The sequence below is a fragment of the Anabrus simplex genome, chromosome X (assembly GCF_040414725.1).
Source record: "Anabrus simplex isolate iqAnaSimp1 chromosome X, ASM4041472v1, whole genome shotgun sequence".
Taxonomy (NCBI): domain Eukaryota; kingdom Metazoa; phylum Arthropoda; class Insecta; order Orthoptera; family Tettigoniidae; genus Anabrus; species Anabrus simplex.
In genome coordinates this window covers 129,584,652-129,599,192 of record NC_090279.1, presented here as the reverse complement: position 1 = coordinate 129,599,192, position 14,541 = coordinate 129,584,652, and the positions used below count along the sequence as shown (strand labels likewise).

At 39.0% G+C, this 14,541-nt stretch overlaps 1 protein-coding gene across 1 annotated transcript; it reads left to right on the top strand.

Annotated features, from left to right (window-relative positions):
- Positions 1 to 763: 763 nt before the first annotated feature.
- Positions 764 to 1,744, top strand: LOC137503347 (zinc finger protein 180-like). Its single transcript, XM_068230905.1, has one exon. The coding sequence runs from the start codon at positions 764 to 766 to the stop codon at positions 1,742 to 1,744; it is 981 nt and encodes a 326-aa protein (XP_068087006.1).
- The last annotated feature ends 12,797 nt before the right edge of the window (positions 1,745 to 14,541 follow it).

Below are 14,541 nucleotides of genomic sequence, written 5' to 3'. Positions count from 1 at the left end.
CCTTTCTATGCTATTGTGTCTACTGCTGTCCAACAGTGTGTTCCTTTTCATGTTCTTATATCTCATCAATTGTTTGAAAAGCAGTGGCAAAAGGGACTCAGGTTAAAACACAGCAGGTCATTGTGCAAGTTAGGTTCCAAAAAGGGTAAAAATTAAAATAAATAAGTAAATGCAATGTAAATTTTAACCGAATATAATTTGTATAGTATTATTTGGAGTAGTTGCACAAGTGGTATGTGTGTTGATTATGTTTGTAAAACAGAAAATATTATGAGTAAGAGTTTGTAAATTCTTTGCATTTATTAAGTATGAGCTGTGTGCTTAGTAGAAAAAAATAGCAAAAATTGTAGAATATTGTTTTTAGAAAATTGTCTCCTTCTCTGTTCTTTTAAAATTTAGTGCTTGATAATAATGTATTTTTGTGTACCATTTGCCACCAAGGTAGACACCTCTCTTGCATTCAAGGGATTTTCATTTCATTGTTCCTTTCCATTATATATTTTTTAAATGGGAGATAAATTAATCATCGTCTTCTTGTGCCACTATGAAATTTATTTTCTCAGCTTTTTCTATTTTAGGCCTATAAATTTTTGTTTCCTTACTTCTTTATTCTACTTTTCTTATTTCTTACTGACAGCCTTCCGAAGATACTAAGGAGGAAATATTCATAGAGGAACAAACTGGTGATCAGCTGTTGCATAAAGGTGTGATTATAAACGAATGCTCAGTATCTCATAAAAATTTCAGGAAAAGGCCGGACGTTATGCGGTCTCACACGAGCGAGAACCGATACTGCTGCAACGTCGGTGGTAAATCCTTCAGCCGGAAAAAACTAGCAGGTCACATGGGTAATCACACAGGCAACGAGCCTCATTTTTGCACTGTATGTTGCAAATCATTTGTCAAGAAAAGTAGTTTATCTTATCACAAGCTGACTAGAACAGGAGAGAAGCCATACAGGTGCGATGTCTGTAGCAAGTCATTTAGACAGAAAGGCACTCTAGCCGATCATATGCGGACTCATACAGGCGAGAAGCCATACAGGTGCAATGTCTGTGGCAAATCATTCATACAGAGAAGTAAACTAACCGCACATATGCGGACCCATACAGGCGAGAAGCCGTTTAGATGCAATGTCTGTAGCAAATCATTCATACTGAAAAGCATTCTAACCGGTCATATGCAGACCCATACACTCGAGAAGCCATACAGGTGCAATGTCTGTGGCAAATCATTCATACAGAGAGTTAAACTAACCGCACATATGCGGACCCATACAGGCGAGAAGCCGTATAGGTGCAACGTCTGTAGCAAATCATTCATACTGAAAAGCATTCTAACCGGTCATATGAAGACCCATACAGGCGAGAAGCCTTACAGATGCAATGTCTGTGGCAAATCATTCATACGGAGAGGTAAACTAACCGAACATATGCGGACACATACAGGTGAGAAGCCGTACAGTTGTAATGTTTGTAGCAAATCATTCATACAAAAAGGGATTTTAACCGGTCATATGGGGACCCATACAGGCGAGAAGCCATACAGTTGCAATGTCTGTGGCAAATCATTCACTAGGAAAGGTAGTCTGACCGATCATATGCGGACCCATACAGGCGAGAAGCCATACCGCTGCAATGTCTGTGGCAAATCATTCACACAGAAAGGCATTCTAACCGGTCATATGTGGACCCATACAGCCGAGAAGTCATACAGTGCAATGTCTGTGGCAAATCATTCATAAAGAGAGGCTAACTTATCGAACATATGCGGAGACATACTGGCGAGTCATAAAGAGAGGCAAACTAACCGAACATATGCGGACCAATACAGGCGAGAAACCTTACAGCTGCAATGTTTGTGGCAAATCATTCACGAGGAAAGGAAGTCTGACCGATCATATGCGGACCCATACAGGCGAGAAGCCAACAGTTGCAATGTCTGTGGCAAATCATTCAGAAAGAAAGGCAGTCTGACCTAACTGTTCATATGCGGACACAAGCAGAAGAGAAGCCATACTGTTGCAAAGTTTATTCCACTGGAGCACAACTTGTAGGATTCCGGCAAGATATAGCAGATATCCTGGATTAAGAAGGTCAATTGGTCTGTATCGCGACTGACCTGTCTAAGGCATTTGATAGGGTAGATCATGAGAGACTACAAGTAAAAATGAGTGCAATTGGACTAGATAGAAGAGTGACTGAATGGGTGGCTCTGTTTTTAGAAAATAGAACTCAGAGAATTAGAGTAGGTGAAGCTTTATCGTGCCCTGTAAAAATTAAGAGGGGAATTCCTCAAGGCAGTGTTATTGGACCTTTATGTTTTCTTATATATATGAATGATATGTGTAAAGAAGTGGAATCAGAGATAAGGCTTTTCGCAGATGATGTTATTCTGTACAGAGTAATAAATAAGTTACAAGATTGTGAGCAACTGCAAAATGATCTCTATAATGTTCTCGGGTTGTTGCATTTTCAGATTAAAGCTCGCAAATGGGCTGTTTTTACACCTTGAGTGCCACGTGAGACCAACGTTGACTCACAGAGCTTAATGCCATTCGGGCCGCGTGAGTCCGCTTTGGACTCACGCGCACTCTCAAAGTCTCAGGCCCCTTGGTGCTATACTGTCATCACATTTGACATGTAAACGTATGTTAAATGAAAGTAGGTGGCCAGTACGTAATGAATCTATTCTTGGCCTGTTCGATGCGGCACCACGTCACTGTAATATATCAACCACAATATGATGACATTATTTATGGTTTTCTGATCGTGTCACATGTACTAATAACACAGTATTGTACTGTATAGTGTACTCATTGTTCATTGTCTCATATCAGGGTCTAGGCCTATAGGCAAATTGAAAACATAGGACAAACAGTTACATGAACTTTCTAGAAAAAATATTTGTAACTGTCTCATTCGCAATTGGTACACTTTTTGCATATGAATTTAAAGTATAAGAAATGAGACTTTCTGAAAAAATATGATTCAAACTGTGTTTTACAATCACAATCACACAACAAATCTGTGCACTTTGAAGAAACAGTCCAAACAGAAGAAATTTTCACAGGTTGGTCATTTGAACTTAGACTGTAGAGTCTTCCTCATGGCATATGGCCTTCTTGATTCCTGATGGATCTCTTCATAACAATTACTGCATCTCTGTCTTCCCTGCCAGCCTACATCCTCCAGTCAGTGGGGTAATACCTGTTTCTTTGGTATTTGTGAGGGAACATGAAAATTTTTGATACCGGTACCTGTTAACTGTTCAACAATGTCCTCTTAGAACTGGGTAACAGATATACTCTCATTCCCAAGTTGATTGGAAATATAGATGGCGTTTACTATACTTGTGCCGATCAATATCTCTATAGCTATTTTTTGTACCATTTTACTCCGTCTCAGGGAAGTACTATAGCTCTTTTTATGATCTGATAAATCAATGTACGGTTTTCATGTGTTATACTCTATAACACTCCGTGGTTTTTGCTCTTCACCATCCCTCCTCTGGATAGTGTCCATCTCACCAGTGTGTTTAGTTGTCAAAATTAAAACGTCTCTTTTATTGTGCCATTTCTGAAGAACAACATCCGTGTTACTTTCCTGGGCTCTTGTCTTTCCTCTTGCTAACTTCATTTTAGTAACATCGGTTGGATTATACTTCCAATTAGATTTCAGTGTTCCAAATATAAGAGTTTTATTCTTTAGTAGTTCATGAGCTAATGAGACAGACGTATACCAGTGTGTCAGGAAGGTGAGAACTGTTCTAGGATACGTGGTGACACATTGGTCTCATGCGGCCTATACAGCTGGAAGGTAGTGTCAGTGACTGCGTGAGACCAATGTGTCACCACAATTTTGACACAATGTTATGACTACAATTTTGGCCCAAGGTGACTAAAAGGTACATTTCTGTAATAAGGTGCACCATTTTATACTCTATAGTAAAAAAGAAAGAATGGCCTGGATGGAATTTTTTTACTGCATATGTGGCACTTAAGGTGTTAATTCAGTAATGGCTACTATACCCCACCCATATCCAATCCCTCCTTCAACGCTAACGCCCCTTCCTCCCCAACATCAATAACCGAACCACCGCCGTCTCAATCTATATATGTAGGATTGAGACGGCAGTGAACAGAACTGCCGAAACTAACCCCCACCACTACCACGTGCAAGGGTTTGACAGCGGCATAGATCCTACCCTTCCGAGGGCCCGGCTCAGACTGGATACTTTTGCCCTCCACCCGCGTGGGCGCGCTGTTGTACATCACGTCACTCACCCTAAGCCCACGTGACGAATACGGCAGCTCCTATTGGTAGAAACATCTTCCGATTGCTATTGGTCGATTTGAGTTTGGCAACTTGGACCACGTTTTTGACGTTTGTGACATTTTGCTTTACTTTGATTTGTATGCGTATATCTGTTATATTCGTTTGCGTGTTTGAAGAAAAAGTACAAGATATTTGAGGTAAGCATCCTTACTGTTCTTGTTTTACTAATCTCCTGAGGCCAGAACATGAAAACATACCACACCAAGGCAAATGAATTTCGGATAATTTGAAACATAAGTGCGGCCAGTATCCAGTATTCGGGAGATAGTAGGTTCGAACCCCACTATCGGCAGCCCGGAAAATGGTTTTCTGTGGTTTCCCATTTTCACACCAGGCAAATGCTGGGGCTGTACCTTAACTAAGGCCATGCCTGCTTCCTTCCCATTCCTATGCCTTTCCTGTCCCATCATCGCCATTAGACCTATCTGTGTCGGTGCAACGTAAAGCAACTAGCCTTATCATATTTGTCCCCCTGTGGGTAGGGCCAGTAGAATAACAGCCACAGCATCCTCTGCCTACTGTAAGAGACAACTAAAAGGGGTTGCATGTGGGCTATGCACTTGGGAGCTTGGGTAGGCTACCACGGAGCCCTTAATTGAATTTTGGCACTGCTTCCGCTTACTTGTGCCAGGCTCCCCACTTTCATCTATCCTATTTGATCTACCTCGATCACGACCTGTTCTTTTCTGCCCCCGATTGTATTATGTATGGAGGCCTAGGGAGTCTTATTTTCCGTCCATGGCCCTGTTCCTGCTTAGCTGATACCATCATTTTCCTAGTGTCAACCCCCTTCCATTTCTTCTCTCCGATTACTAATATATATAGGGGATTGTTGCCTAGTTGTACTTTCTCTTAAAACAATGAACTAGATTTTAGGCCCTTTTAATCAACAAGCATCATCATCTTAAGCAAGGAGATTTGTGGTGAGGGCAAGATGTTTGGTGGCCATGACATATACTAGGAACTGTCCCATCATTCGCCTTACTGCAGGCGAAAGGAAAAACCATTCTCAGGACAGCCAGTGGTAGGGGAACAGCCCGTTTCTGTGTCCCAAATGCAGAGGTGTAGAAACACGGTGGAACCATAGCCACCCCTCCTCTGCTTGGTTGGCCGGTTGGAGTGCATGCTGTCAGACCACAGATCAGCCTACTCTGCAACCACCAACATAGATTTCTGCCTTCGATATACAGTAGGTACAAATGGCACTGTCTGAAGTGAGTTTCCACTGTCTTCAACTGGCATTTCGTCTAGGTCACAGCAAAGTCCCTTGCACACCGTAATGTTGTGGAAGTAGCAGCATATTGTTCATAATACTGTACTACATTAGCAAGCAATTCCTTGGACATAGCTCTTAATAGGTGGAGCTATGTTGTGACTTGGCATGGGAATGTTTTGTGCTGGATCAGCTGCCATATTATTGTATGTAGATCCTGATGCTACATATTTCTGTAAATTTATTAGAACTCCTCTCCTGCGGATGGACTGAAAGGAAGCATTATTTGTACCCCCTGCATGTTGTAAGAGGGAGCAATCACAGAATCTGTAAGCTCTCTCTTGTCTTTTAAACCCTCAAATATATTCATGATTCCATCCTTTTCCATGTAGCAGAAAAATTATGATATATCCTACTGTCACATAAAATAGAACATTTTTTATTGTAAATAGTGTAGGTTAATGAATACAAGGAATGCATACAATTTTGTAGCTTGACATTGTTTATCATCTAAATGCAGATGACTGATTGAATGATATTTTGTGTTTTGGTGCAGTATGTAGGAACAGAGTATGTGCTATCATGTCTTGGTTTCTTCAAACACTACTCTGCCAGAGATTTGCCATCCTCTAGTAGATGCAAAAGAAGTACAAATCTCAATATTTTTCAGTGTGTGGCCCTAGGTGCCTCTTTTGACAGACTGAAAGATGTATCATATAGTAAGTTCCTTGGGAAAATACAAATGGTGTTGCTGAAAACTTTTGCAGTGTCAGTGCAACGTTAAACTGCAATAAGAGAGAAAAGTATTATGTTGTACCTTGTCAGTTCCAGTCTCTCTTTCATAAATGAATGATCTTGTATTTGTGTTGTATTGGATAGTTTTCTGGCTGATGAATATTAATTGATGATTAACACTGCTGAATATAATGTCATGCAATTATTATATACTATGATCACTAAAACTTTTGTTCAAATTTCTACACGATTTTATACCTGTAACACTGTGGATAGTAGGTAGAATATAGCTCCATAAATCAAAAGATCGTGTTTCATTTCAATTTACCTTTGAATCCTACAAACTTCCTCCTTAGCATATGAGTTTCCTTTCATCATTTTGGTTCCTGAGTATGATTTTCTTTCTTACGTTGTATTTATATTTTATTTCCTGCATAAGTGGCATATCTTGATACTATTGACTCTTACAGTTGGCTTAAGTAGTGTTAAAGAGGACTGATGTACGGGGGGATGTTAGTGTCTATTTCTGTCATAGGTCTTAATCTGAGATAAGTATTGCCAATCCCACTCACCTTCAGGTCACTTCCTTCCTGCCTTTGTGAGTGAGCTTCCTTTTTCCTCAGCAGAAACAAACAAAAGCAGCACAGGCAAGGCCAGTCACTCCGATCCTTCAAGGCTTTGTGGATTAGTAAATATAAAATATAGGTCCATAATTGAAATAATTAGAATAAGCAGCACAAGTGGTAAGCTTCTTTTCTCCAGCAAAAAAATTATTATTAATAATAATAAAGCACAGGCCAACATCCAGGTGTATTGTTGTTCAGAATGCAGTATTTCAGGAAAAGGTAACAGAAAGAAGGAAAGAAAGAAAAGGAAATGAAAGAAAAATATAAGAGAAATAAAGAAAAAATATATTTAATGTAATATTTAAGAGTGGCGGGGGGACGAGAACCTGGGGACCCTCCGCGCGCTAAACGATTTAAATCACCCGCCCGATAATTTTAGTTCAGCCCTGTTTACACTAGAGGCGCTGGTGTGCAATTCCTGGCGATCTTTGCGCAGCCGTTGCGTTCAGAACTGAAAAATAACGTTGAGAGTCATCTCTTACTCATTCTCTTTGACCACGTGTAAAGCCCACTAGAGCAGGACTGTATTGGTAGTTGATAGCTACAAATGTAACGGGACATTGCACCCAGTGCTGTTTTCAAGAAGTGTCGTGTACTCTGGAGTTGTCACCGGTAATTCATCCTTTCCTAAATTCAGCCCGTTCTACTGACTGATACAAATCAAATCCGTTCTTTAAGTGTTTGTTTTAAGTGATTACACTGAATTAAAATATCAGGTTTTGTCTCTAGGTGTGAGGTATGTGTTACATAAGACGCGTATTAGCCATTTGTACAGCCTATTCCGTTAATTTATTGTGCTACAGATTTTCTTCATTGAGAAATTGTGATTTCTATCATTTACACTGTGTCCACAATCTCTATTGTCAGTAAGGTTCAAGTTCTATAATTTACTTTTGCGAAAATTATAGATCTCAATTGGGAGCAGTAAGAACTTAATACTAATCTTTCTCAGTTTCAGCATTCTACATATTTTTAACATTTAATATTTTTAATTTTCTTAAATTTAATTTCTACTTAAGCATTAAAACTGTATACACATATAACTGGCATTCTTTTTGAAAACTCCTGGCCTTTGTGTCACAAGTGCCGGTAAATCTGTTCCTCGTGTGTTGTAGCAATATAACGTAACTTACCTTACCTATCGAAATTTTTTGGAGTGAAGAATATTTCTGAAGGGCTGCGCAGGTGAAGAATCGCGGATATTAGTTTCAGAAAGAAATTACAATATGTAGTGCATAATTTTAATTATTGCGTTGCAGTGTTATTTACCTATGTTTGCAATTTAATAGTGACGCTGTGAATGTTGAGTTGTTCTTTACACTGTAGGCTGCGACATATGGTAGTAGGGTTCGAAATTTTGAGAAGTTTCCGTTTAGGATATCATATGTAGAATTCTTGTTATGGTTATCAGTGTTGTTATGGAGATTGTTCTGCATAGTATCAGTCATAGAAAACTTGAGGTCCAATAGGTATGATCACAATATTAACAGTCATGTAAAATTTTGAGTCTTTTTGGTATATTCATAATATTGACAGTCATGTAAAATTTCAAGCAAAATGCTTAGTCTGTTGACAGATAACCCAAGTAGCAATGACATAAATAAGGTAATATGTTTCTCTGGCCTATGTTTTAGTGTAAAATCATTGGAAGTAATCAAGAACCCCAGTACCTTCTAACTACTTCAGTTGCAGTGTGAAATGGACCTGCAAGTAAAAATCAAAAAGGAACCAGCCTGGCTTGAAAGAACAACAAATGCATCACTTGTGAGTCTCATGGCCAATAACTTTATAGAGGTCAGAATTTAACCCTTAGTAGCTGAATAAGTTTGGCAGGGGCATAATTTACTATGTGCTTCCCCAGTATTAACCCGAGCAGTCACCATTTGCTACATGGGCATCTCGGAAAAGTATGTCTCTCTTTTGTTTCTTTGTCTGGGAGTATGTGATAATGTGCTACGCAAGGCAGCCAACTCTTAGGAAGTACAAACAACAGTATTTATATACATCTATAGGTCCAACTAGTGACAGAAACTTTGTTCATGGGGCAAGGAAAGGGGTTCTGGTGGCACATGCCCCCAGATGATGGTCGCCAAGTGGACAATTGGCCTCTAGCATTTACTAGGGAGATGGCAGTGCATGCTATGTTGATAGTGGCAAAAAGCTGAATTAAAGTTGTGGACTTGATAGTGAAGGAACCTTGGTTAGGTCCATCTACCAATGAAGTTGTGACAGGCAGCGTTTCAAGATCGAGGCATCAGGACATTTCATGAGCTAAGTACCCATCAAATGACTGTTTATTGTTTATCGATTACCTCTGGCGTTTATTGAAATGGATTTCTGTAGGTTGTATGGTTATGTTTTTATTCTCCATGGTTTGGTAATGGTATTGTTGTGGGATTGACATCATCTCCTATCATACATTATCCAATTTTAGTGCTAGTAGCTGCTGAAATGAAGGACAATTGTGGGTGCTGGATTTAATTCGGTTATGGCCAGTAGGTCTTTGAATCTCATAGTGAACATATTTTTCCTCCAAAAGAAATTCCAGGTAAGATTTGCATCATTTAAACTTCTTTACAATGTTACTAATGTTGGGTGATCTCATAGTAAAACTCTGCCTTGGCGGAGAAGCTGTGAAATAATTTTGGAGAAGAAGCGACTTATTGTCATCATCTTTCCTTGCTCTGTCTGTTGCTGCTGTAAACACAGTCCATTGTAATCTTCTGAATGTTTGGCTTACAGTTCAGTCTCTCTTCATCTGATAGCTTACATGGTGATGTGATATCATTCTACTTTCATGTTGGGGAGTGTAATTTGGGTCCATTCTAGAGGTATTTGATGAAGCTGAATATCCCAGCACACGTCTGTAGTTATACTGGCATAAAAGTGAATTCCTGCACATCATTCTTGCACCTCAGAGTCTTTGAAAACCTTGAGAGTTGGAAGAGGGATATTCAATGAATAATTGTGACTTGGCAGCAAAAATCTACTCCCAACACTGTGAACTGCTAATTTATAGATGTGATATTGTCCAGGGGTTGCTTAAAGGTGAAATTCTGCAGCTTATGCACACTGTTCTCTGAATAAATGTGTGCTGGTTGAGTTCTAAATTACAGACACTACAGAAGAGAACGGTGTCTGAACATATCTGAGATGCGAGTGCACTGCTATTCAAGATCTATACTCTTGACACTTCTTGTTATGTTCTATTCTTGGGTATATAGAAAAAAACAATAGCTGTCATCAACAACAACGGAATTCAAGAACTACAATGTGACCCTACAAATAAATTTCAAAACAAAATAAAACAAGCTATCCTGCAAACAGACTTTATTCTCACAGAACAAGAAAAGGAAAGCCTCACTAACAAAAAATCCCAAACTCCCCACAGTAAGAGCCATCCCCAAAATACACAAAAGCTCATGTCCCATTAGACCAATAGTAAATTATGATGTGCCAACTTACAATTTAAGCTAACAACTGAAAAAATCCTAAAAGAGAAAATCTCACTTAATGAAGACAGATAAATTAAAACCAGCCTATAACTAATCAACCCCTTCCCGCCCGAAAGCGCCCGACTGTTCACTTTGCCTTACGGTCCGTATTGCCCGAAAACACCCAGCTGCATTATCTGCATACGTGTGCAATCTATGCAGTAGTTTTGTATTTTTTGGTAGTGAATTGTTTATTAGGCTTTGATGAACATGCAGTACAATATACAAGGCTTAGGAAATAAAAGAAGAGTGAGAATTCGTCTTGAAGTTGTCTAGGCAACGGACTTGAACTTCCGCGAGTGCTGGACAGCTGTTTAGTTCGTAAACATGACGGGATTGAATACTGCGGATATTGAGACTGAGCTGAATAACGGCATAAGAAATGACACAGAATTGTTGAGCAGGGGTGGAGGTAAATTTTTAGTGAGTAAATAACATATCATCAAAGATAATTTTACTGATAACTGTGATATAAATGAAAACGGATATCTAGAAATCGGACCTGCAATTCAGGTAACACAAACATTTTGTTTCATTACTCAATGATTATATGGATGATGTTGAACCTATCAATAATTTCAAAAGAGTATTATGAGAAATAGGTTATATTTTTACATATGTTAGGCAGAGAAAATCTATTCAGTGACATTACCGATTGCGTATATATCAATGCAGCAATCAAACAGGCGCATTTCAGTAAAATAGAAACAGAATGGGAAGACACTTGCTAGAGGAAATGAAAGTTGATATACGATGTTACCATTACACTTCCAGAATCTCATCTTTATTGGCTTAGGGGGGTTTAGACAACATGAGAATATGACAAATACAGCCTACCACAGTGTTGAGTATCTCCAGCACGGGTGGGGGTATGAACCGACAAACTTATGACTCAATGAATAGAGAAATGGACATGGTGGTATGTTAAATGTTGTAAATGATGGCATGTTTTCTGATATTATTGAAAATGAAACGGTGTGCTCTGCTTGAATGTTTCCTAATTAATAGGTTGAAACCTGGGGATAACCGGAGCAAAAATGTGGGTGGTAAAAGGTTAAAGATACCCTTTGACATCACTAACATGTACACCAACGTAACAATAGATGAATCCATTAAAATTATCGAAAATCATCATAAGGAAAATACTTCACTGCAGGAAACCAAAGAAATAATTAGCCCTATTAGAACAATGCTACACCAAAATTGCTTTGCATTCACTGACAAGATCTATTGCACAAAGAAGGGTTAGCCATGGGCTCACCATTATAAGGTATAATAGCAAACATTTTTTGAATAACTTTGAAAACATCTTCTGAACGTATCAGCATTCAAAAGGAATATTATACTGGAGCAGGTATGTAGGCGACATCATGTGCATATGATAATAACTTCACTAATGCACACCTGTTATTAAACACACTAAACTATTTACAAAATTCCACCAGCTTCACAATGGAGCAAAAATGTAATAAAATAACACCACAATCAGCAGGAATAATGGAAACCTGTCTTACAAAGTGTACAGAAAGCCCACTCAGGTGTTGCATGCTATTGACGAGTCTAACCATGCATACACACTAAAAATAGCTGGATTGAGTACAATGATACACAGAGCTGTTTCCATACCAATGAGCACAATGGAGTTCAATGAAGAGGCACAAATTGTTAAACAAATCATGAAAGAAGACAACCACCCTCCAGGCACAGTAGATAAAATATTAAACAAACAAAAGAAAAGTCCCTGGAAAACCACCACACTTGGTTCTCAACTACATTAATAATAACATATAAAAAGTAGGTTATATCTTTAGGAAACAGGGTTTTAATTAACCTTTAGGATGAACAACACACTGCAGAGACACATCAACAAGTGCACCTAAACAAAAAAGACCCTTTCTCAAAGTCACGAGTCTATGAACTCAAGTGCCAAGAACTTAACTGCAATGCCACTTATATAGGTCAGACAAAACAAAATTTCCACACAAGATTCAAAGAACACAATAAACGATCAGATATAATCAGCATTCAGCCTTTGGGGAGCACATGTACGACAGTTCACACTATTTCACAGACATCAACACAGATCTAAAAATTTTACACATTGAAAATAAAATAAAATCTTCGAATATGAGGGAAGCAATCGAGATCTACATCGCAAAAAGTGCTAACGTAACCAACTTAAATGACCATACACACTTAAAAAATTCCCCGCACATCGCTCTACTCACATAATATCTGGACCATACTTACTCATTAAATTGGCATTTATCACAATAATATCCTATAGATATTCTCTATTTCAATTCCATACATTATTCATCTAAAATCATTCAGTTGCATTCATCCATCTTACATAAAAGTCATTATAACATGAAGTAGGTTATAAACCTTCTCTCCCCTCTCCAGTGTGGAAAGAGTATTCCACAGTGCTCCACTCGTTCCATCCTACTTCCCCCTCTCCTCTCCATGGTACAGTGTATTAGATTTTAACATCCAGTAGGAGGGATCCACAATGTTCGGCACTCCCCTCTCATGCTTCCCTTCCCCTCTCTGTAAGGTTTGTGCTATACTCAAAACTTTCCATTTACCTCTCCATGACCACAGTCCTGAAATAGTATTTGGTGACAACAAAGTTGGCATTGGCAGTCTAGATAAGTTCAGGAGTTTTCTCGATATATTAATACTTGTAAATTTCTTATTTGTCAGTACTGGCTCATATTATCACTGAACTCTCTATCATTGACAAGTTTATGCAACGTAAACAATGCTGTACAGATATGCATATTTTGTGTGATTTCATAGAGTCTGAGGATGTTCTTGTAGAATGAAACATGTCATTCTTTGTTATTATTATTATTAATCGATACGGCCACCTGTGGGCCACGTTTACACAATCTTCCTTCTGTCACGCAGACTGATACCCTTCTCTTTACACTCTCGCCAAGGATTCTTGAGTCTTTGACTTCTTCTTGCTCGTTCTTCCACCGAGATGTTCCGTGGCTTCGCATGTTGCTCTTCAGACGCATCCCTCAATCCCGCAACCTTCTTCCTAAATGATGTCCTTTCTTTTATATCCTCCTCCTTGATACCTATTTCTGCCAAGTCATTGTGCACGTGTGTAAGCCATCCCGGTTGTTTTTTTCCACCTTTCCTGCAGAAGAAGTATTCTGTTGGTCAATCTCTCAGGGTTCATTCTTTTGATATGTCCATAAAACGTTAGTCTCCTTTTCTCATCACAGTCGTGATTCTTTCTACTGTCTTGTAGAGCTCCAAATTCGATCTTAACCGGAATGTGTTTGGGTCACTCGTCGACTTTCTAGGGCCTAAGATTTTTCGCAAGAATCTTCTTTCTCTTTTTTCAAGGACTGGGTCAGCCATCCTCGTCAAGGTTTCTGCTCCATAAAGGCACTCTGTTCTAACCACTGTACAGTAATGTTTTAACTTGGCCTGAATTGAGAGAGACTTGGACTTATAGGTGTCATGACATAGTCTGAATGCCAGCTCCATCCTTCTCACCCTCTCCTTTAATCCCTCCTTTTCATCTCCATTGGGGGTGAGTATTTCTCCCAGGTATTTAAATTTTTGCACACGCTGGATATCCCCATACAATGTAACAAGTCTGTCCGTGTCGCCTTTTTTTATAGAATCCATGAATGCTGTTTTCTCGAAAGAGATTCTTAACCCTGTTTTGACTGCAATATTTTGTAGTTCTTCGACTTGTTTCTTGGCTGTTTGACGGTTGTCTGTAATAAGAACGACATCGTCTGCGAAGGCAAGGCAATCCAACATCATCGCATTTTTTCCACAACCTATCTTTACCCCATTCTTCATTCCATTTTCAGTCATTCTCAGCCTCCATTCCCTAATAACTTTTTCTAAAATGCAATTAAAGAGTAGTGGAGAAAGGCTGTCTCCTTGCCTCAAACCCGTTTTTATCTCAAATGGATTTGAGAGTTCGCCCATAAATTTGACTTGAGAAAAAGTGTTTGTAAGAGATTGCCGAATTATGGCCAGAGATTTCTCATCCACTCCAAACTCCTGCAGAACGTTCATGAGCACTCCACGATCTATGGAATCATATGCCTTTTTGAAATCAACGAAGGTTATGATTGTCCTCTTCTGATTTCTCATAGATC